Source organism: Pongo abelii, chromosome 5 (genome assembly GCF_028885655.2).
Source record: "Pongo abelii isolate AG06213 chromosome 5, NHGRI_mPonAbe1-v2.0_pri, whole genome shotgun sequence".
NCBI classification, from domain to species: Eukaryota; Metazoa; Chordata; class Mammalia; order Primates; family Hominidae; genus Pongo; species Pongo abelii.
The window spans coordinates 52,729,650-52,754,237 of NC_071990.2; the positions used below are offsets into that span (position 1 = coordinate 52,729,650).

Sequence of the window (24,588 nt, forward strand, 5' to 3'; positions counted from 1 at the left end):
GCTGCTGCCACCTTGTGGTAGTTTGCTGCAAATGCGGGAGCAGCAAACCCTGCACGATTGCTCTCAAGGAAAACAATTCAATGTTATGTATAAAAAACACACTATGACTATTAAGACCATGTGTACAAAATGGCTAAGTTTATTCAACATCTCGGATATTCATCTGGATACTGGGTTTTTTTTGTGGTACAATACATATTCACCTTAACTGGTGCTACTGCAAAGAAAGCTTTCTTGACCTGCATGATGTGCCTCAGAGCTTCTCTCCACCAGTTGGAACCACCCAAAGCCTACTCTAGACCAAAGTGCTCTGGAGGAAAAAAAAAGAAAAAAAAAGAAGCAGCAAACAGAAAACAGCTGTGCCCCCAAAAGTACTCAGAAGTCATATGTTATTTACAGTTGGGTTTGTGTGGGATGGGAAGTAGGGCGGATGAGCCAGTGCTTTTGCAATGAAGATGCAATAGTCATTGTCCTCTCCCACTGTCTCCTCTTTCCTCACCCCATGGCAGCTTTCATGACCCATTCCCAAAGGGTCCACCGAGTCCTGAACTCAGCTTCATCACCAACATTCCTCGCCTTCAGTTCAATTCAACACTGTTATGGGAGTAGAGGCAAAGACTTGGGTCAGGGAGAGGGTGGGAAACACAGAACAAACTCTCTCGGCACAACCCAAGTTCAGAGACGAGGCCTCCTCAGATGAGGAAGATGATGCCCTCAGACACCATGACCTGATTGTCATCCTGCATCTTGCTCAGAGCAGCCTGGATCTCAACTGAAGAGAAGGGCTCTTCACTGTCCCGGTTGATGGATTCTGTGAGGCGATTCATGCCGATTGACTGCGCATGAGCTTCCCGGAACACATCCAAGAGGGCCACCTTGAATGCCTTCAACCTGCCCCAGACAGGAGAAAGGGGGAAGAGGAGTAAACAAACCCAAATGCTCTCAGGAAAGAGCTATACTAGGAAAATCCACAGTATTAATACAGTAGAGGCATCCCCTCGATATTCTTTCTCACACACACATCTGCCTCTCATGGCAGCATTACCCTTGAGGAGCCCCCTTTAAAGCTAAACTATTGTACTAGCGTATGGGAAATTGGCATTCCCATTCACTGTAAAATAGTAACCCGGTCAGTGTCAATGGGGGACAATTTAGCAGCACTTACTAAAGCCTTAAAAGCGTATATCCTTTGGCCCAGGGAGCCCATTTCTAGGAGCTCACCTTATAGCTATACTTGCATGAGTGCACACTGATAAATTTAATACTGTTTTACTGTAAACAAGGAACAACCCAAATGTCTATCATCAGAGAATTTCGTTAAATTTTTACCCATCCATACCATGGAAACCCTGCAGTCATTAAAAAGAATGAGATCAAACAAGCACAGTGGCTTATGCCTGTAATCCCAGCCCTTTGGGAGGCCCAGGTAGAAGGACTGCTTGAGGCCAGGAGTCCAAGACCAGCCTGGGCAACATGGTGAGATCCCATCTCTACAAAAAGTAAAAAGTAAAGAGTGTAAAAAAGTAAAAAATAAACACTGCACTCCGGTCTCCAAAAAAAAAAAAAAAAAAAAAGTGAGATCTATACGAGCTGATTCAAGAAGCATTTTAAGATACATTTGAATGGTTGTCCTTGAGGGATAGAGTTACAATTGATTTTAATTTTTTTTCTAAATACTTTTCAATGTTTTTCAAATTTTTTTCAGTAAATACATTGTGTTATGTGTTTAAAGTATAAAAAGAAAAAACGTAAAACTTGGCTATGGAGTTTCTTTGGTGTCCAGTAAACAAAATTCATAGATAAAAATGTTCCCTAAAACCTTGGTGGTAAAAATTCCTCATTTCAAAAACAAATGGCTAAAATGTCTCTATCCCACCAAGAAGAATCTGAGGTTACAGTAAGATACTAAGTTTTATCCTTATTATAAAACTCTTCTCTCTCAGAAAGAGAGAATTATTAATTTAAACAACTGAAGATTCTGGGTAAAGGACATCCAGAAGTTCTTCATGCTTTTCTCATAACTTTTCAATAAGTTTGAAATTAAATGAGAATATAAAATGTTAAAAGCCGCGGGCCTCTAGTTTTGAGTTCTATTGATGACCAGCAGTTTGTTTCCCATCCTCTCCAAGGGAACAAAGTCCCTTCCTCAGTGATACACAGAATTCTTGAAGGGGCAGGAGCAACATCCGTACTCACCTGGATTCACTCAACTCCACTTTCTGGGATTCCTTGGTCTCCTGTGAGTCTGCCGTCTTTGGAGTGTGTACTTCAGAGAGTTGATGGTTGTAGAGATGGGGAAGAAGGGCAAGGTGAAGCCATTTCCACAAACACTAGAGAAATCATCTCCACTCCCAATCCCTCACTCAGCCTGCTGAACACTCCTATTTCCTAGGGTTCTTATGGGGCCAGGCAGAACAATTAGGATAAAGGGAAATCTTCACTGGATGGTGAAGGAATTTAGTCAGGCAGGAGACCCTCAACATATATATTATCTGAAATGCTTACACCAGGTGAAACAGCACAGCACAGTTCATCAAGGAGGTGTACACAATATAGCAAAGCTTTTTCCAAAGTTTCCCCTGAAGCTCTCTTGGGACAAACCTCTTGGACACAGGCCCCAAGCAGGGAGCCAAACAAACAAGAGTCCACAAGAAAATAAAGTGCACAGAGCAACTGAAAAAGTCCAAGAGTCACAAGAACAACCTCTTTCATCAGTAAGTGGCGCTCACTCACCTTGAGGCATTTCCTCCTCTGTGTCACTGAAGTCATAGGGGTCGTATGAATCCCCATCTTTGGCATCTGACTGGCGAGTCTTCCTTCTAAAATACCCACAGCAGTTAAGAGAGAGAAAGAGTTTGGAGACAGAAAGGCAAGGGAGCCCCATCTTGTGCCTCTAACTACAGAGAAAAGGAAACAGAACCACTAAGTCAAAGTGAAGCACTAGGCTTAGGCCTTTGCAAACTGCTGCTTGTTCTAAACGAGACCAAGTTCCCAGACTAGAACACAAACAGGCGCTGCTTCCCAATGCTCTTTTCCACATCACTCACCCTTATAAATTCAACCATAAGCATGAAGGTTTTTCCCTTAGAGTTTTGAAGTATATATTCAAAACCCTCAGGGGTTGGGTTGCTGTTCCTACTATTTAGCATTTCTTCAGTAGAGGGGTCAAAAGCACACAAGAAAGACTCGCTCTCCTTCTCTCTTTTACCCAGGTTTTTTTTTTTTTTTTTTGAGATGGACAGAGTGTCGCTCTGTCACCCAGGCTGGAGTGCAGTGGTGTGATCTCCGCTCACTGCAAGCTCTGCCTCCTGGGTTCACGCCATTCTCCTGCCTCAGCCTCCCAAGTAGCTGGGACTACAGGCGCCTGCCACCACGCCAGGCTAATTTTTTGTGATTTTAGTAGAGACAGGGTTTCACTGTCAGCCAGGATGGTCTTGATCTCCTGACCTCATGATCCGCCTGCCTCGGCCTCCCAAAGTGCTGGGATTACAGGCATGAGCCACCGCGCCCAGCCTACCCAGGTTATCTTCATCCTCAAACCCTGCAGGTCTAGGAACACCCTCCATGAACCACCTGACATCAATAAGTAGCACTGGTTCCACCTTCTACCCTCTACTCCTCTCCCCAGTCCCACTGGAACTTACCACTTTTTTTTTTTTGAGATGGGATCTCTCTCTGTCGCCCAGGCTGGAGTGCAGTGGCACGATCCTGGTTCACTGCAACCTCTGCCTCCCAGGCTCAAGCAATCCTCCAACCCCAGCCTACCGAGCAGCTGGGACCACAGGTGTCCGCCACCACGCCCGGCTAATTTTTCTATTTTTTGTAGAGACAGAGTTTTGCCATATTTCCCAGGCTGGTCTCAAATTCCTGGACTCAAGTGACCCACCCGCCTCGGCCTCCCAAATTGCTGGGATTACAGGCGTGCACCACCAACTTTTTGGCCACCAACTTTTTAATCTCATTTGCTTGCCCCACCTTACCTCTTCCTCTTCTGCTCCTGGTCCTCTTGGCTTTTCTCCTCTTCATCTTCTGTCTCTGATTCATCCTCACTTCGCTTCTTACGTTTCTTCTCCTTCTCCAGAACCTAAGACCAAGGCAAGCGTGGCTGGGCTAGAGGGGTCACTGATGCAGGGGAACTGCATCAAGAACTCCCAGTCCCTTCTGCATCATAAGCAGGAATGACTTGCATGTTTCCAATGATTTACCTAGCTCCTCTTGTCCCTAAGTCCCAGGACCAGGGGCTGAAGTAGAGACTGCTACCCATCTTTTTAAAATGCTGGGAAGTACGTTAAATGCTATTCATATAGTAAGTACTCAATTAAATGTTTACTGAATAAAGAAACGAATGTCTAGCCCATAATGGTTAAGTGGAAAACAATCCATTTCCTTATAAATCAGGTGTCTAATTGAAATCCAAGACAACCGTTAACCTAGCAAAAAGCGAGGAAGAGTTTATCAGACTCACAACTCAACCTTTAACCTAGCAAAAAGCGAGGAAGAATTTATCAGACTTACAACTCAACCCTTAACCTAGCAGAAAGTGAGGAAGAGTTTATCTGACTCAAAACTCAATCCTTAACCTAGCGAAAAGCAAGGAAGAGTTTATCAGACTCACAACTCAACCCCAAAAGGCTAAAATTCACCAGACTGGGGCGGGAGTGGGCAACTAGGAAAAGGGAGTCTAGGCTTTGAGGCTTGATATCTAAAATGACAGAGATGCAACGTCACAAACAGAAATACGGAAACAGGATGAGTGGCAAGTTTGAGAGTTCAACTTTAAAAATGAGCTTCTGAGATGCCAATGGGACATTTGAAGAGACCAAGAGGAAAGGTACAGCGGGACAAGGAAGATTACCAAGGTAGCTCTTTTGAAAACACCTACTTTTTTTTTAAGATGCAAAGGAAGTAGGGGTAGACAGAAGCAGCTAACTGAAAGTACAGCACATCAACTAAACCAGAATCTCTAGGAGCCCTGGAATCAGCATTTTAAAGCTTTCCATCTCATTCTCCGGTACAGTCAGGGTTGAGAATCACTGAGTGTTTCAGAGGAAAGAGTGAGGCAGACTGATCACTGGAAGACAAATACTGCTTTCTGTTGACAATCCAAATGTAGCTGTCAGCCACGGAAGGCTGGGAAGTCCATGCATCTGTAATATATTCAGGAGAGCCTCTCATGCCCAGGCATCTGAATCCTCACCTTCTTAAAGTAAGCATACTGGACCAACTCCACAGCTTCCTCTGCATCCTGTAGGTCCACAGTCTTGCTCATGCGGGCCTTCGCATGGGCTGTGGCCAGTCGAATCAGAGTTTCCAGTGTTCGGGCTGTAACTGGAGATGTCTAGGGAAGAAAAGGGAGGATTGCTTATCCCAAGTCTTTTAGGCATGCCCATCAATCCTACTGCACAGAAAGGGAAATGACACGACCAGAAAAGCCCCAGGAGGCCCCAAGCAGAGAATTCAGAGCTGTGTTCTCTATAGATACCATATAAAAATGAGAAAGATGATAGCAATGATCAAGGAAATATACATAAGAGTGTTGCAGGAAGGAGGAGCAAGTTTACAGGGAAGAAAATTAGGCATCTAACAACTGGAAAGATAAAAGGCTACAGCGTAGAAAAGAGTAGGGAGAAAAATCATCAGTGATTGCAGGCCTGCAATGCAGCAGGAAGTTTGCCTTTATATACATTCTGTCATTTCACCCTCTTAATAACTTGGAGAAGTTTTATACATGAAGGAAATGGGACTCAAAGACCTTCAAGGAGATTTCCCAAAGTCACACTAAAGGAGGGACAGGAAAGAAGTAATCTGAGGACAAATATGTAACTTGAGTAAACTCAGTCTGGAGAAGGAGAACTCTGACACATTCCTAACAAATGTTTCTCACAGGGGCCGGTGAATACCAAACTGGGGTGCTTTTATCTTTTAAAATGTTATTGTCTGAATGGTCTTGACCTAATCAATCAGAATGAATTGGAAATGAATGAATCAGAAATCTCAGTGTTTAGGACTACATATGTGTACAAGTTTCAGGTGATTCTGATGTGTCCAATCCTCTCATTTTATGGATAAGGAAGCTGACCTGACAGGTGAAAGGATCTGTCCACAGTCCAAAAGCTAGCGGCAGAGCTGGGATCAGACATGAAACTACTTCCAGGCCGGACATGGTGGCTCACATCTGTAATCCTAGCACTTTGGGAGGCCAAGGCAGGCGGATCACAAGGTCAGGAGTTTGAGACCAGCCTGACCAACATGGTGAAACCCCATCTCTATTAAAAATACAAAAAAAAATTAGCCTGGTGTGGTGGCGCATGCCTGTAATCCCAGCTACTCAGGAGGCTGAGGCAGGAGAATTGCTTGAACACGGGAGGCAGAGGTTGCAGTGAGCCAAGATCACGCCACTACACTCCAGCCTGGGCGACAGAGTGAGACTCCATCTCAAAAACAAAAAGGAAACTACTTCCTTCTGTCACACCTCCCAGGTGTCCCATTATATGACCCATCACTGATGTATCCTGGTCACTTCTTGTTTCAAGTTTCCTAAATTACTATGTATATCCACAATGACATTCAAAAATAAATACATTCACATTTAAATTCATTCATCAAATATTGTAATAATTTAGAAAGCTACTGGATTTTGGAAGTCATACACTCCATGACAAGTTCTAATTCTTGAACCACCTAAAAAGCTGGTGAAATCCTGGCCTGCACTAGCAGACCTAGAGAATCCAAATTCTCTTGGAATTCACTTACAGACCCCACACACTAAGACAACTAAAATAGTGTATGACGCTCAGTTCTAGGTTCAATGAGAGGGCCTGGGACACACCAGAAGTCCGCATGTGGAAAGGAACAGTTAAAAAGAAAGTAAGCTGTTTAATGAGGAAGACAAGTGACACACAACCTCCAGAAAACAAGACTAACACCCACAGGTAAAAGTTGTGGGGAAATAGGTTTAAGCTTAATAAATACTCTAAAATTTCAAAACAGTAATGTTCTGAGCATGCTGTCACTGGGGGTATTAAAAAAGTCCGTCCGGGCGCTATGGCTCATGCCTATAATCCCAGCACTTTGGGAGGCCGAGGTGGGCGGATCACACGGTCAGGAGATCGAGACCAGCCTGGCCAACACAGTGAAACCCTGTCTCTACTAAAAATACAAAATTAGCCGGGCATGGTAGCACACACCTGTAGTCCCACCTACCTGGGAGGCTGAGGCAGGAGAATAGCTGGAACCCAGGAGGCGGAGGTTGCAGTGAGCCGAGACCATGCCACTGCACTCCAGCCTGGGCAACAGAGCAAGACTCCATCTCAAAAAAAAGTCCCAGCAGGGATTTGAGAAGACAGAGTGGGTGAGGCTGCAGTAGATGATCTGGGATCATGTCTAATCCAAGAATCTATGTCTATGTAACATAATAAGAGTTCTGGACTTGGGTCTTTCTGCTGTAAAATCCTATGTGAACTACACTGCCTCTAAAAGATTCAGACAAATTTGGGCCAGGTGTGGTGGCTCACGCCTGTAATCCCAGCACTTTGGGAGGCCAAGCCGGGCGGATCACCTGAGGTAGGAAGTTCCAGAGCAGCCTGACCAACATGGAGAAACCTGGTCTCTATTAAAAACACAAAATTAGCCAGTCGTAGTGGCACATGCCTGTAATCCCAGCTATTTGGGAGGCTGAGGCAGGAAAATCGCTTGAACTGGGGAGGTGGAGATTGCAGTGAGCTGAGATCGCGCCATTGCACTCCAGCCTAGCCAACAAGAGTGAAACTCCATCTCACCAAAACAAAACAAAACAAAACAAAAAAGACTTAAACAAATTCATGGACACCTATATTAGGTTATCAGAAATTGCTTTGAATAACCATCATGGTTGCCTGTTAGTCATTTTTTCAAAGTCCAGTCCAAATATCATACTCTCTGGGAATCCTTCCTTGACATTCATACCCCTTCAGGGAAGTCTAAAAGAAAATTAACAGTTTTCGTCTATACTCAAACAGCCTTTCACACTCATTCCTTTGTAAGTACCACACTGGGGTAAATTTTTATAAATATGCACGGATGTCTTTCTATCTACCTTTGTGCTTCCCCCTCCTGGATCTGAGCTCTTTGAAAACAGTGTTTATTAATTTTACATTGCTTGTAAGAGGAGAGACTAGGTCACTTCCCAGAAGTCACTCCTATATTTGCTGAATGAATCACAGCTTCTGGAGGCCAATGTCATTTTAACTAATGAGAGACATGTTATCTCTGGGGTCCTTATGTCATTTTCCTTTATAAAAGGAAATGATTAAAATTGTACAACAAGAAGCCCTTCAGACCAGGAAAAAAGTCACTAAGTTAAAATGCTTTCAAAGCTCCCAGATAGCAGGGACTACTGCCCAGCCATATACCTAAGGGACCCCAGGCCCAGGCTCCCCCAGGCACTCACCCTGGCGGTGTCTGAGCTCATGCTATCCTGGCTGCGCAGGCATGAATACTCTTCTGCAATGTAGGTGGCCGACTCCTGTGTCAGGACAGGCTTGATGATTTTGGCCACATGGATGTACTTCTTCATGAATGCTGCACTCACCATCTTCTCCCTGGAGCCACACACAGTGAATTGCATCTCCCTGCCACACCTTACCACCTGCCTGGATTAGTGGCTTTGCCTCTCAGAAAAGCCAGGGTCAAAATAGACAAAGCCTAGAACCCATTACCATAACTCCCATTTATATGGAACATGTACAAGATTCTTTCACATATTTTTATTTAATTATTACAGGTATTATTTGTAAGTTAGGTAGTTTAGGTAGAAAGTTTAGGTATTATTTGCTCTATTTTGTAGGTGGGAAAACTACAGCTCAGAGAAGCTAAAATAGACTAAAAGTTTTCTGACTCCAAATTCTACATTCTTAAACCAACAGCTTTGAAGATTATGCTATGCTTCTTACTGCATCATGGCCAAAAATAGAGGTGTAAGATCCCACATTTCATGCTTTGAGCACCTGATCACACGTCTCCTTCACCCAAGTCTACCTACAAAGTCTCAAATGTTATGCTATCTGCTGACCCTTCATCACAAATGGCTACATGACACTTGCCATCTTTCATGTATAAGGCACACCCACCATCAGTTAGGCATATCATCAAAACTCTATTTTAAGAAAAGACCTGAACCTGGGCTGAATCACCCAAACATTTACAAGGCAACTGGCCAGGATAAAGAATATATTGTGGACCCAGAAAAGAAGAAAATTAGTCCACATGGTTATGACTCCAGGCATGGCTTTGATCTGGGTACATAATACCTTAGCTAAGCTTAGATATACACATGCTCTAATATAACACAAATTTCAGGTTCCCTTGAGGAAGAGTTATGAGAATGCTCACTTTTTCTTCTTGGTCCCATGTAGAAGGTTGTCATGCTTCTCATAAATCTGGGTGTCCTGCTGATCTTCCTGGCTAAAGTTGGGATCATCTGTGGCCAGGATATCCACAGCACTACCCAAGGGCATAGCTGGTATACCCAAGTTAGGAGAAAGGAGAGTCATAAAGAGTTTAACCCAGGGGAAATTGCTTCTTCTATAGCACAAGAAGGGGAGACACCAAGATTCATAAAGAAAGGGCCCAAAAAGAATCAGACACATGGAACCCACAAATAAAGATGGTGGAACTACCTGGCCCACAGAAGATGCTTAGTTATTCCCAGACCCAGAAATGGACAAAAGACACACCTTAGGATAATCTCCAGTAAGCAAGAAGGGGAGGTGGCTAAACAGTTGAGGGCTCTTCAACATCAACCCAGACACTGAAACACCTACCACCACCTGGGTTGGGCCTGAAAAACTACCATCTGTTTAGCGCCTTTCCATTAGTTACTCTTACTATTCTCATGGCCTCACCATCGCCATCCTGCTCCCCGGGTGCTCTGTAACGGTGCATCCGAAGGACATGGTCTGAGATCTCCCGATCCTGCTCAGGATCCATCTGATCCAGCATGATGAAGAGCAAGTCAAATCGAGACAGCAGTGAGTCCTGTAGTCCAATGTTCTCCATTGGAGTCTTATACTGGTCATACTGGGGAATGCGAGGACAACAGAAGTGGACATGACATCAATAGGAAGAAAGAACAAGGCTGTTGCAGTTCTGGGAGTGGGAATGGAAGGCTTGATCTCAAAGAGCAAAACAGACAAAAAGCAGTGAAAAAGTGAAGTATTTTAAAGCCATTAAAAAATGTGAATCATCTCTTCTACCTGCAACCCTTCTTTAACTGAGCTTCCTAGGAAGCTCCACTTCCTACTACAGGAACCTCTAACAGGCTGAGTGTAGGTCTCAAAACCAGGCCCCTGCTTCCCAAACCTTATTCTGCTCTTCTCATTCCCAAGGCAGGACCTGACTCTGAAAGATGATCCCTTTCCCCTACCTGTCATAAAGACAGGGCAAGTTCATCAGGCTACAAGCACTTAAAACTTTTTGGAGTCCGTTACTCAGAAGATACGAGTAAAACCTCAACTAAAATGGTCAATGATCTATAAATCATAACGTCTTAGAAACTGGCCAGGCACATCCACTCACACCTGTAATCCCAGCACTTTGGGAGTCTGAGGCAGGTGGATTGCTTGAGCCCAAGAGTTCAAGACCAGCCTGGGCAACATGCAAAACCCTGTCCCTATAAAAATTAAAAAAGAAAAAAAAAATTGCCAGGCATGGTGGTGCGCATCTGTAGTCCAAGCTACTCAAGAGGCTGAGGTGGGAGGATCACCTGAGCCCAGGGAGGTCGAGGCTGCAGTGAGCCAGGATCACTCCACTGTACTCCAGCTTGGGTGGCAGGGTAAGACTATGTCTGAGAAAAAAAAAAAGAATCAAGGGAGTTTTTCCTTGGGATTCAAAAACCCCAATACTCTCCTTTCAATTCTGGGCCTACTGGACTGATACCTACCCATCCACATACACTTCACAGTCAGAGAACATAACAACCTTTAGGTAATAATGATTTTGACCATGTTCACGTTTCAGGTCCTGCCATTTTTCTTGTATTTCCCAATCACTCTTGAGAATGACATAAACATACATTATCATTTATTTTATTTTACTTTTAAAGATGAGGTCTCACTATATCGCCCAGGTTGGTCTCAAACTCCTGGGCTCAAGTGATCCTCCCACCTCAGCCTCCCAAAGTGCTAGAATTACAGGCATGAGATGCTGCACCCAGCCCTATCATTTATTTTAAAAGCTATGGTTTTCAACCTTGGCTACACATCAAAACCAAACCTGTGGAGCCTCTCTAAACCATAGCTACCAAGAGCTCCAACTCAAGAGATTTCAATTCAGAAACTCTGAGCTGGGGACCACGCAACTGTATGTATAAAAACACCATCGCATCGCAACAAGGTGTTCCCATACACTGTGGGATTGATTATAAACTGCCAGGACACAGCATGAGCTCTGGGCTCAAATCCTGGCTCTGCGATTTTCAAGTTTGTGGCTCTTGAGCAAGTTACATAATCTTTTGTACCTCCATTTTCTCATCTGTAAAGTAAAGATAACTACACATTGTGAGGTAGTTACTGATAGGATAAAAGGAGTTGGTAAATACAAAGCATTTATGAGCATTCATTAATAGAAGTATTAATATGGTACAATCTTTAAAGAGGGTAATTTTGCAATCTCTACCAAAAGCAAAACGCACATAACTCTTAATCCAGTAATTTCCTTGCCAGGTATTTATACTACAGATATATTCCCAAATCTATCCACACATATAAAGGGATGGCCACTACAGCTTCATTCAAAATAGAGAGGAAAAAAAGGAAACCACTAAATACCCATCAGATGGAGACTAGTTAAATACATCCCTACGATGGAATATTAGAAATGTTTTTTTAAAAGGAAAAACTCAACAAACCCCAGGCACAGACAAATATAAAAAATTATATCTAGCACATCACAGTCATGATAAAAACAAAGAGATAATTCTTAACAAGTAAATAGTGTATTTGCTGGTACATGCTTAAATTTTTGTTGCCTGAAACACTTCAAAGCTGTTACTTCTTGGCAAAGTGACAGTAGAGAGAAGCAAGTCTTTTCGTTTTCATTCTATATCCCTGTTCTGTTTAGAAATTCTCCCGCCACATGCAGTGTAGTCCTTTTATTTAATGGACTGTTAAATATGTTAAATGGACTGTTTAACTGTACTGTTAAAAAGTTACTTTTTAAATAAGGAACTTTCCAGGGGATTCTGCTGTGCAGGAATGGGTGAGGAACACTGCTCTAAACAAAGGACAATAACAAGAAAATGGCCTTACTTTTAGTCTTTGGCCTATTATTCCCCTGGGTCACCTAGAATACACTTCTCAGCCCACTCAGTCAGCAAAACCAAATGAAGGTGAGGACAATGGTTGGGGCCTGATTCCACTTACCCTGCCGTAGACGGGGTTGGCAGCTGCCAAAACACTGCAGCGGGCATTCAGCCGAGCATGGATGCCAGCCTTGGCAATGGTCACTCGACCCTGCTCCATCACTTCATGGATGGCTGTGCGATCCATGTCAGACATTTTGTCAAATTCATCAATGCAAACCACGCCTCGGTCAGCCAGGACCATGGCCCCTGCTTCCAGACGGCGCTCTCCTGGGAAGTGAGAAGGTAAAAATACGTGCTACAGTCTAGGTTATAGGGGCCAGAAGGGAAGGATTTCATCTCCTTCCTAGGAATCTCTCACTTTGCATGTGAGAATGCAGCAATGGTGTGTTGGCTCCGAGACACTTAGAGGAAACCCTGGTGGGTCACCTTTTCAGCTCCAATCTAAATATTAATAGTATCTCTTTGTCCCACTTTGACCCCTAAGTAACTAGCTTCTCACAAATTTCCTTTATAGATTCTCTCTTCGGACTCATCCTCAAGTAATATCCCAACTAGACCTCTGCCTTCTCTTCACTGGTCTCCAAATCCCTTCCTCTAGTTCATAAAATAGTACAATCTTCATTTTTATTTCCTTTCTAATGTGCTAAGACTTAATCTTTTAAATCGAAAACATTCCTGTAACTAGATGAACACCAAAGACTTAAATAATTCACCCACCATTGCTGAATACTCAGTCCTCTATAATCTGGCCCCAACTAACCTATCAACTGTATCTTCAGAACACAAGCCAGGGCACACAAAGAATCTATGCTCAGTCTCTCTGCTGGGCCTTTGCCAAGGACCCTTACACCCTTACCTGTTTCCTGGTCTGTGGTGACAGCAGCCGTCAGACCCACTCCAGAGGAGCCCCGGCCAGTGGTGGGGATAGCTCGGGGTGCAGTGCAAAGCACGTACCGCAGAAGCTGAGACTTGGCAACGGATGGGTCTCCTGTAGGGTGGGGGCAGTGATGACTCTCTAGGAAACTCCCCAGCACCCCCAGCAAGTTCTGCCTTTCTAGCACAGCTCTTGACACAACAGTCATACAGTAAGTGGATTTTAATATTTTTTCCTTCGCTTTTCCCTTCACCACTCACGGAAGAATATTTTATATACTATAAATCAGGAATTCCAGACATGATTAAAAAAAAGATTCATTTTAGCCTTTTGTCCTTTGATAGGACTGAAATACTGCTAAGTACAGAATATACAATATTATAGGTCTCCACAACCACTCAATAAGAACAACAGTGTAAAGCAAATCCCCAACATCATACCTATTAGAAGAATATTGATGTCCCCACGGATATGGCTGCCATTTTCTAGGTCTCGTTCCACCCCTCCCAAGAGCAAGCAGAGGATTGCTTTCTTGACATAGTCATGCCCATGGATACTAGGGGCCAATGACCTGGCCAGCTGGTCAAAGATATCCTACAGGAGAAATAACCAATGGCAAGCCTAGTGAGATTCAATGGGACTTTGTTGAGCTCCACTTTATATACTTTAGCCTATAGAAAATACTTGAAGAGGGCCAGGAGCAGTGGCTCACGCCTGCAATCCTAGCACTTTGGGAGGCCGAGGCGGGCAGATCACAAGGTCAGGAGTTCGAGATCAGCCTGGCCAACATGGTGAAACCCTATCTCTACTAAAAATACAAAAAATTAGCCAGGCGTGGTGGTGTGCACCTGTAATCCCAGCTACTTGGGAGGCTGAGGCAGGAGAATCGCTTAAATCCAAGAGGCGGAGGTTGCAGTGAGCAGAGATCGCACCATTGCACTCCAGCCTGGGTGACAGAGCAAGATTCCATCTCAAAAAAAAATACTTGAAGAAACATACAAACAGGTACATTGTTCCTAACTGCAAAAACTTCTTTTCTAAGACAAATCACACTATCAGGCCATTATCAGAGTAGGCACAGAAGCAGCCTGGATTCCAAAACTTGTTTAGAGGTTTAATCTTAAAGGGAAAAAAGTATCCCCAGGTTCAAAACATTTTAGATTTAATAAGAACATGTACTGTGCTTGAACAGTAACCTTTATCATCACACATTCATATACGTAGCTCAATTCTAAATGTGGATATACATCCTCTCTTAAAAAGAAAAAAATAAGAAAAACAAGTTGGAGAACTAAAACAAAGAAAAAATGTTTAAGTAGTAATGCATCACTAATGTCTTCAGTAATAAATAGACTTATTGGTACACTGATAAGTTAACACCTATCCTAATATTTGTACTAGGCTCATTTAGCAGCCCAGCAGGTAGCAGGTATTAAAATTCTGTTTAATAACAACAGAATTATTAAAGAACAAACAGCAAAAACACCCTTCACTTGTTGATGGAGACCAAAATAGAAAAAGCTAACACCAAACACTTTAGAGAAAGAAACCTCAACCCTTCCTTATCTAGTACAAAAATAGCCATGCACCAAAACACAACTCTTAGAAATCCATTCCCACCCTCAAATTTCTAAAGGATGCCCAGACCTTGGATCGGGTTTTACTGAACTTCTTGATCTTGGCTATATCCTCAGCAGAGAAAGAGGGCTGAGCATCCTTGCTCATCTGCTTAACATTACAGGCAATCAGGACAGTCCTGGGACAAAGAGAATAAAGAGGAAACCCGTTATATTCAATTCCTAGTATCAGTAGCTAGTACCCCTAGCAGGAGTAAGCCTTTTTAGGCTACCAAACTAGACCAGCCGATAAGAGTTGGGGGGGAGGGGGCAAGTAGCTGTTGTGAATTAAACAACTGGTTCTGTCTGTGATCCAAATATGCTGATCATGCCCCACCTCTGGAATTCACCCACAGAACTTCAGACAGAACTGTGTATGGGGACGAAGCATAATTAAATGAGAAACTCCCAGGAAAGCGATGAGGCTGTAATCACTGTCACCAATAACTCTCATTTTTGGTATATGATGGTAAGTATCACCAGCTTTATCTGATAGAAAAGAGGTATTGAAGGTATCCTGTCTCCCAGGCAGGTAGAGTGCTCCACCTATCAGATATAACTCTCTGAAATATGGCAAACTGAAGAAAGGATATTACCAGAAATGGAAGCTGTCAACAGCATTCCACACACTTTAAGGCAGACCCTTTACCTGAAGGTCCCAGAGGTGTAGCCTCCCTTCTTTCCAGGAAGGCAACGGTAGGTTCCCACCACCTGAACCCGGTCACCAGGCTTCGCTTTATCCACCAAGTCATCATCCAGAATGACATCCACAGAGCGGGGGAGCTGGCCGGCTGGGGCCTTCTCTGGCATCTCCTGGATGGTGATGGTCTGGTGATCCTTGTAGACAGAAAGGCCATATTCCGTCTCAAGGGGATTGTTCTCCTCATCCTAGAAAAAGGCACACAGAGGGACAGAGTGATCTCCGTCCTGTCTTAAAAATGCCACACTCACCTGTCATGGCAAATAAGATGACTTCATAAAATTTTATTATTCAAGAACAAAAAAAGCCAAGTACCTTCTCTAGCTTTTTGTGTTCCCGTCTGTTTTAGTAACAGCCATCGAATGGAAGGGGCAACCCATAGTCTGAATGGACTATGGTTATATTAACATCTAAATTAAGATTCTTACTTCTCCTCTAAAGCTGAATATATGCTTACATTCTGAAGCAGTTTTTCCACTCCTAGGTAATACCCAACAGAAACATTCACCCAAAGCCATGCATTGTAATGCTCATAGCAGCATTATGCCTAATGGTCAAAAATTTTAAAGTATAAAAATGCCATCAATAATGTAATGGTTAAATAAACACAGTATATTCACATAAATGAATACTATACAGCAATAAAAATGTATGAAACACACCTATACACAACATGGATAAATCTCATAAACACAATGTTGAGCATAAGAAGCCCAAAAGTATTTAAATAAAATAGAAAAACAGCAGAAAGTAATCCATACTGTTAGACATCAGGATAGTGGTTACCCCTAGGTAACATGGGCCCTCAAGAGGGACTTCTGAGTGCTAATATTTCCTCATTTGGAGCTGGTTACACAGGTGTACTCAGCTTGTAAAAATTCATCAAGCTATACACTTATGTGAGCTTTCCTGTATGTATATTAAAGTTTTACTTCCTTCACATTTGAATTTTCTAGAAACACAGTTGTCACTTATTGAGTGTTTGCTATGTGCCAGGCACTGTGCTATTACTTCACAAAATTATCTCATGTAATTATCACAACAACTTTGTAAAGAAGGTATTTTCACACGTCATGGACAAGGAAACCAGGAGACTAGGAGAGATTAAGTAAGTTCCCCCAGGTCACACAATTAAGTAGCAGAGTCTTGACTTGATACAGGTGTTAACTCTAAAGCCCACGCTCTTAGGCATCATCATAGACAACCTCCAGAAGATCTGGCCCAATGTATTTCACTTTTCAAGTAAAGAATCTTGGCCACAGTAATCAACAGAAGAGTACTTCCCAAGTACTTCCTGAAGAGGAAATTCTAAAAAAGTGGAGACCTTAAGGTCCGAAGAAGACAACAGAATGACTTAGAAAATACAACTGGCATGAACTAAAGAGACACAGGTCCTAGTCCTTAAGGCCGTCACTAACTGGGACCATAAGCAAATTGTTTAACTTCTCTGATCTCAGCATTTCATCTGGAGGTAGACTAAATGATGCTAAAGTATGTTTAAGTTATAATTCTAAGATACTCATTCTTGTTTTTATGTTTCATTTCTCCACCACTGTGAAGACTAATGACCAGGACTGGGTCTTATTTATATCCTTGTCCTCCATAGCGCCTAATAGTGCTTTGAATACAGTAGTTCTCAATTAAAATTTGATGAAGTGAGGAGAGGAATTCTTTGATAGAATCAGTTCAGACATCAAGTAATCAATATTAATGATCTTTTGTCTCCAGAGGAAAGCCTTGTATTGTCCTCAATCCTGATCTGAACACCAAGAAGAAAGCATTTTCCTATGTCAACCTGCTCCCAAACCCACAACGAAATATTTGTAAAGATTACATAACAGTCTAGCATTATTTTTCTACTTTTTAAAAAGCAGATTATAAAATTATAACGTTGTTAAAACATCTATGTAGATGACTTCTTCTTTTGACTATTCCTTAATTTTCTAAAATGAACAAGTGTTTTCTTAAAAAAAAAAAATAAGAGTTGTGGCTGGGCATGGTGGTTCATGTCTGTAATCTCAATACTTTGGAAGATGGAAACAGGAGGATCACTTGAGGCCAGGACTTCAAGTCCAGCCTGGGCAACATTGCAAGACCCTGTCTCTAGAAAAAAGTGAAAAAAAATTAGCGGACCTGGTGGTGCATGCCTATAATCCCAGGTACTCAGGAGGCTAAGGTGAGAAGATTCCTTGAGTTCAGGAGTTTCAGGCTGCAGTGTTCTATAATGGCACCACTGCACTCCAGCCTGAGAGAGACAGATCCTGTCTCTAAAAAAAAAAAATAAGAATTGTGAAGCCAGGTGGCGTAGCACATGCCTGCAATCCCAACTACTTGGGAGGATCACTTGAGCCCAGGAGTTTGCAAATTTAGTGCACCATGATTGCACCTGCGAATAGTCACTGCACTCCAACTTCGGCAACATAGGAGAACCTCATCTTTAAAAATAAATAAATAAGAATTGTGGGATTTTCATATTAAACTCTGGCCTGCAATCAATCTTTCCTTTGGATTAATCCTTATTTTTCACCCTTTACAGAAAAAAGACTTCAGATATTACACAATTCCTTGTCTTAAAACAGGTATCTTTGATTCCAACCTCCAAGACAGCTCAATTGATTTATCCCCCTTACCTTGGTGGGATAGACAGAGCTGGAAGGAAAGGCCACCAGGGTGGTGAGATCAGAATAACGTCGCTCTATGGTCTTCTTAGTAGCAGGACAGTAGTGGACACTGCGGACAACTTTGGGACGAACTAGAGAACCTAGGAATGGAAAATGTGCATATATAAACTCACCCAACTAGACGATGATACAGGTGGAACCCAAACCTATGCAAGCCTATGATGACTCCAAATTCTGTGTTTTTTTGACTAGGTTACGATATTTCAAAATTACCTTTTATTCGTTTTTTTATTTATATATAGACCACCACCATATCCGTGTAAAATTTTAAGTACCACCGATTTCAACTAATAAATAGGTGGAGTTAGGGGTTGGAATGAGAGATTGCCAGGAACCAAGACTCCTCCAGCTCTCAGCAGAATTCATCATTCTACTAACACATGTGATTACTCAAGGTCCCCCAATCATTGTACACCCTGAGCCCCTCCAAGTTTTACCACATAATTCCAATGCTCCACCTCTTTGAAGTCACAAGCTACCCAGATCTACTTTGCCTCTCCTGCTTTCCCCATCTCCCTGTCTATTCATTTCCTTAGTGGCCCCCTTTAACCCACTTACATTTAGTGACAATGCCCTCCACACAGACCACACAGCTGAGGAAGCAGGAGGTAAGAGTCCGTGGGGAGACGTGCTTGGAGCCAAAGCTGCCTTCCAGTCCTACGTAGAACTCCTCATACTGCTTGGCATAGGTAGCATCAATGGAGGCCACAAAATCCTTTAAGGCCCGCTGGAAGGCAACCAGCTCCTCAAAGGCATTGTTCAGAAGCCTGTACATAAGCAAGAGAAAGAAAAATTAGACAGGGCAGAACTCAAAAAAATGGATCCTCAAAACAGCAGACATTCTTAGATCATTAAAAACAATGAGAAAATCCAGCTTCTGCTTTCTCCTATAAGTCTCAGTAAAACACCATCCTATAAGACTCAGTAAAATACCAGCACTAAGGACCAACTTTAATTCAACTTATCAAAGCTATAAAAATCACATTCAGCTGAACATTGGAAGGAGGAGCATTTGGGAGGAAAATGCCAACCATCCGCTTTTTGGGGGAAAAAAAAAAAAAAAGGTGCAGGTGAGCTATGAGGGCTTCTAGATCAATCCTGTTTCATACAAGTCCTCTCCTGAGAGGCTGTTCCAATCTGGCCAAGAGGGAAGAGAGCCATTCTCACTGACAGCCAGTATATCCCCTTGCCACTCACCGGTTAGCCCTCTTCTCGTTTTTCCTGCGCAGGTCATTCACATTGACAATCAGCCGGTATTGGTTGTCACTGATCAGCTCCCGAACTTTGCTCTGATAAATTCCCTGGTCTTCCTGCAAAACAGCCACCACATATCACCATAGCCACAAATTTAAAAACAATGTTTCTAAACAGAAGTAGTTCTCACAGCCAGATAGCTAAGTCAATCTCTGCAGCAGAGCTGAATCCCCAGTATGTATGTGCTCATCAATTTCTCCCTTTCATTCACTATCTTTAGATTCGAAATAACACCCTAAGAGGGAACTGTAAGAATTATAATGACTTCCTCAAGGTCCATGCTGTTATTCCCATCATCATGGACAACTTTTCTGCATGCTGTAATTTCTGTCTTTAGTGGAGAATTAAAATGAGCTCATGAGAAGTCTAAATGGACAGTAAGTGCAAACTTTGTTAAAACGTTAAGTTAAACCTAGCAATGTGAATGTTAAAGGTAACAACGTGAGTAGATGGATATGTTGTTTCACTGTAGTAATCATTTCACCATGTATATCAAAAGATGTGCACTTCAAATATATACAGTAAAAATGTAAATTAAACAGACTCTTAAAGTCACATTAAAATGGCTTTTAAGAATTATGTTAAAAGTAATATTTTTCCCAATAATCTCTGTAATACGGAAAGGGTTCTCATACCCCGACCTAAAGGAATAGAGAATCTCAGCTATTTGGTCACATCATCAACCCTTCAAGATGGTTTTTCAACATTCTATGGCTTTAAGTCTTGGGTTGAACATAAAATCCCCTTGGCCTGCACACAAACCACTTTTTATCTGCATCTTAGTTGGTATTGAAAAAGAATGCAGCCGAATTAGGGAGTCTTTTCCTCCTGATAAAAAGTCAGTCCCTAAAATCTGAGCACTCTGCAACGCGGCTGGTCACTCTAGCCCTAGGGTAGCCCCTGCCCCACAGTCTCCCCAAATCAAGAGAGAGCAGTGAAATGCAAAAGGCCGAGGTGGGCTTTGCCAATCTGCTTGCACTTAATGGGAACCTGTCGCCTTTCGCGCGCCTGGACCACGGCTTGTACTTAGGAGAAACCTGGCTTCCTAAGAGTTCACTTATCGAACACAAACTAGCGAGTCCGGCGTTGAGAAGTTACAAGATTGGGGCGGGAGGCTCGGGCCCGGCTGGCTCCGCTGCGGCACACGGTCTGGAGGTCTGGCGGGCCTCTGGCTTCCCGGCCGGGCCGCGTCCGCAGGGGCTCCGAGCGCTAGAGCCCGCGCGCCGGCGCCTCCCTCACCTCGTCGTCCAGGAAGTCCAGGTAATCTCTCTGAGCTTCCCGCAGCTCCACATCGTCCAGCACCACGGTACCCGCCATGCCCGCTGCCAAAGAACTACCTCCACCAAATTAGCGCGGAGGTTCCCAAGATGACTCCACCCCGGCGCGAAAACTTCCGAACTTTTCCCGCCACCAAAGGTTACCTCGAGGAAGAGGCGGGGACCTTGAGAGCGTATAAGCATTATGATTGGCTGAGTTGTCTGAGGCCGAAATAGCGACTGTCCAATCAAAAGCTTCTTCTTCTTCGGGGTTTTCCGCTGCGCGCCCCACGGTGGCGGGAAATGTACCATCCGGGATTCTCTGTTCCTCCCCTCCCTCCACCTCCCTCACTGACGAGCAAACTGACCAATAGGACTGAGAGGAGGCTCACAGAGGCTGGTCATTGGGCAGCTGGAGGGGACAGGCTGGCGAGAGGGAAAGCGCTGCGTTCTGGGAGTTGTAGTGTTCTCCCTCGTTTCCGGATGTTTTGCAGGGTTTTTCAAGCTGCAGAACTTTTGACCCGATGCAACGACCAAATTCAGGCCGGCAGTAGGACTTTCCTTGAAAGTAGACTAAACGTCAGAGGATGATGCTTTATAAAGCAGGGAAATGAAAACATAAAAGCAAATCATTTTTAAGATATATCCAAATCAGAACTGCCCTCAAGTGGCATCCTAGTGTAAAAGTGGATTTTGAGAATCTATAGGATAGAATATAGAACTATAGTATCTTAGGGAAAGATTAGTTAAAAACCCATTTGCTATCTGATACCGTTGCCTGACGAACTCCATAAAGACATCGCCGCAGAGAAGGATGAAGTGAAAAAAAAAAATCTGTGTTTACCCTGCCCCCTAGAGACTTCATCGTGTGTTATACAAATTCTGGAAACAGTTACTACTCCATCTTACTTAATAACGGGTAAATTAAAGGTGGTAAATTAACGGCTTTCTGGTCTTATAAAAAGATCACAGGATCCTTTTAAGTAACTTAGCTTACTGAACGATCAACACAAGAGGAGAAAAAGTGTTTCATGTCGCTTTGATTAAATATCAATCAGCAACTAAGAGCAAATCTGAAACTATAAATGATTAAAAGATCATTGCACGTCCAAATTTGTATGTTTGTTTTCAGTCCGTCGTGGTTAGCTTTTTGTTATATTTCTAGTTTTATTTTGAGATATAATATATATACAGTAAAATGCACAAATCTTAAGTGTACAGCTCAGTGAATTTTTACCTGTGCTTACACCCATGTAACCACTTTGCACAATAAAGAGCAAGCCCATTGCCCCAGCATGTGTTTTTAATTTTACTGAACAAGAAGCTGAAATACTAGATTGCCCAACATCAGACATTTGATAACTCTTTATCTGAAATTTCAGCCAACTATTAGCTTATGTTTTAAAGTCTTCAGGACTCACTATGTACTGATAAATATTCTAAGAATAATCTGCCTAAACAAAATATATATGCCATCTATTTGTGTGGGTATATGTATTTCTAGTTATTATTCAGTTTATAGTTACTATATGTTTTGTGCCATCCTAGTGGGCAGATAAATCAATCCTTAGCCAAAGCAAAAAGGCTGTCATTTGACTGCTTGCTTTTGTGTTTATTAACGGGCAAAAAAAAAAAAAAAGAAAGAAAGAAAATTCTAGAATAAAGATACTGTTTGCAGTTATATAGCAAGAGGTAATTACTGATTTACTTAAGACTTTTTACTCATAACTCTTATTTTATGAATTTATTGGACCGAGTACTGAGATATCCTCTGCTCTGGAAACAATTTGAAATTAACACTAAAAGAACCAGGAAGCTTAGTTCAAACTAGCAAAGAAGTCGAGTCATTTGTAGTAGAAAGTCCAAAAGAGTGGAAATCTGAAAACCATATCTTTGATTCTCACACTTTTTTCTTGGCTTGTTTCCTTATGTACAGTATAAAATGAAGAAACTGAATTAGAATATCTCTGATAATCTGTCTTACTCTAACATTCCATGAGCTAATGGCAAATTTGGAAACTGTGTAAAGACAATTCTATTTAATGAATTAATCATGCCATGGTCTTTGATAAAGACTTGATTTGTCCCAATATAATCATCTTCAGCTGTGAAGGACACACCGCTATTTAATTGGTGTTTCTCCCTTCTTTCATTAGGGCATGAAATCTTTAAGCAGAGAAAATGTGTTTCCTTTGTTATCCCACCTGCAAACTGCCCAAAATCAATCAGGTTGTTGCTACAGAAAAATTAGGGGCATTTGTACATATTTCATAAAAAGTCCAGCTGAGCTTAGCCCATGGTCCTCCTCTATCCTGATTCAAAATTAAAAAGCACATATAAGCTAATAAAGTAGTGTATCTACAGTTTCCATACTTGGGTCACATTCCTGCTTTCCTCCATTTCAATTTTCTTTCCACCCTAGACTTTAATGGACTCAAGCCCATCTCCAAGGCTGCCTAAACGCTAGGGGGCTCCCTGGAGAGCAGAGTATACATGAAGAGAATGGAAAGAAAACAAGATTGCAAAGAGATTGCAAAATAGATGTAATACTGCCATTTTTCTATGTCCTCAGGGTCCAAAAAATACCCAAAGACACAGTACAAATCCACAATAAATATTATTACATGGAATTATATATACCTTTGTTCAAACTAATGAACATTATATGTTGCAAAACATTTCAAATAATACCCTGTAATTAATAACTTGTTTAGGCACTCAGGAAAGTGCCATAATTCATTAGTAGTCTTTGACATTTACTCAAAGGCCACCAAAGCTTGGAGGTGAGCAAATCTATGCCTCCAGGTGTCACAGCAGCTCAAGGAATCATCTGCAGGTGCAGGCTTGCCCTAACCTCACAGTTCTGCCGTGTGATGTCAGAATCTTCAGATGCTATAGCATCTAGAGTTTCAAGCACCAAGACAGGCAGATGTGGTTACTCTTTCTGGCTGCTCTGTATATTACCTGTGCGACTAGGCAACTTACTTAACCACTCTGTGCCTCAGTTTCTTCACCTTTCAAATTAGGTTAGTAGTATCTAACTCAAATAAAGGTTTAAGTATCCAGTGAAGTCATAACAGATGTAAACTACTGAAAAAAGCTTCTGGTATGTAGTAAGCATTAAATAAATGTTAACCATTGGTAGTAGTGGTGAATGGTAGTTGGAGAGGAGTCAAGGGATAGGAGAAGGGGAGGAAGCACTGTAGTGCATTCTGAAACAATTCAGACAACCAAATTCAAGCCCCCTTCCCACTTCCACCAAAAAACTTACAATACAACCAACCCAGACACTTCCTTGAGTGGGGACCTTTTTCTGCTGGAAGTCCAATTGGCTAAAAAAAATAACATAGGCAGGGTATTGTTTGGCTCGGATTCTGACAGTGTTGGAAGCCATCAGATGTGTTTACTCCATGCTCAAGGAACATTATGGAATACCAAATGGACTCCTTTAGAAGACTCTTTTAAAAGAGTCTGGTCAGCCAGCACAGTGGCTCACACCAGTAATCCTAGCAATTTGGGAGGCCGAGGCAGGTGGATCACCTGAGGTCAGGAGTTCGAGACCAGCCTGGCTAACATAGTGAAACCCCGTCTCTACCAAAAATACAAAAAAATTAGCTGGGCATGGTGGCTGGCACTTATAATCCCAGCTACTTGGAAGACAGAGGCAGGATAATCGCTTGAACCCGGGAGGCGGAGGTTGCAATAAGCCAAGATCACGCCATTGCACTCCAGCCTGGGTGACAAAAGTGAAACTCTGTCTCAAAAAATAAATAAATAAATAAATAAATAAATAAATAAATAAAAGAGTCTGATCATCTTTCTTGTCTCCCTTTTGCACTCTTTTGTTGCTTCCTGGAGTCCTTCCGG

At 42.5% G+C, this 24,588-nt stretch overlaps 1 protein-coding gene across 2 annotated transcripts; it reads right to left on the minus strand.

The window, feature by feature from the left end:
* Positions 1 to 116: 116 nt before the first annotated feature.
* MCM3 (minichromosome maintenance complex component 3) lies at positions 117 to 20,883 on the minus strand. Of its 2 annotated transcripts, NM_001132656.1 has the most exon segments (17): positions 117 to 891; positions 2,197 to 2,266; positions 2,734 to 2,819; positions 3,981 to 4,084; positions 5,198 to 5,338; positions 8,429 to 8,579; positions 9,370 to 9,496; positions 9,882 to 10,056; positions 12,399 to 12,607; positions 13,197 to 13,328; positions 13,655 to 13,808; positions 14,862 to 14,970; positions 15,480 to 15,718; positions 18,161 to 18,291; positions 18,770 to 18,978; positions 19,409 to 19,521; positions 20,705 to 20,883. In NM_001132656.1, coding segments are annotated over 17 exon segments (2,427 nt in total). In that variant the 5' UTR covers positions 20,783 to 20,883; the 3' UTR covers positions 117 to 692.
* Between the last annotated feature and the right edge of the window lie 3,705 nt (positions 20,884 to 24,588).

Coding starts and splice junctions, on each gene's coding strand:
- MCM3 (XM_024247901.3), bottom strand. CDS start 20,757: ATGTGGAGCTGCGGGAAGCTCAGAGAGATTACCTGGACTTCCTGGACG. Junction 10,057..12,398: donor CCAACCCCGTCTACGGCAGG/GTAAGTGGAATC, acceptor CGCATTCCCCAG/TATGACCAGTATAAGACTCC. Junction 4,085..5,197: donor AGTATGCTTACTTTAAGAAG/GTGAGGATTCAG, acceptor CCTTGGTCTTAG/GTTCTGGAGAAGGAGAAGAA.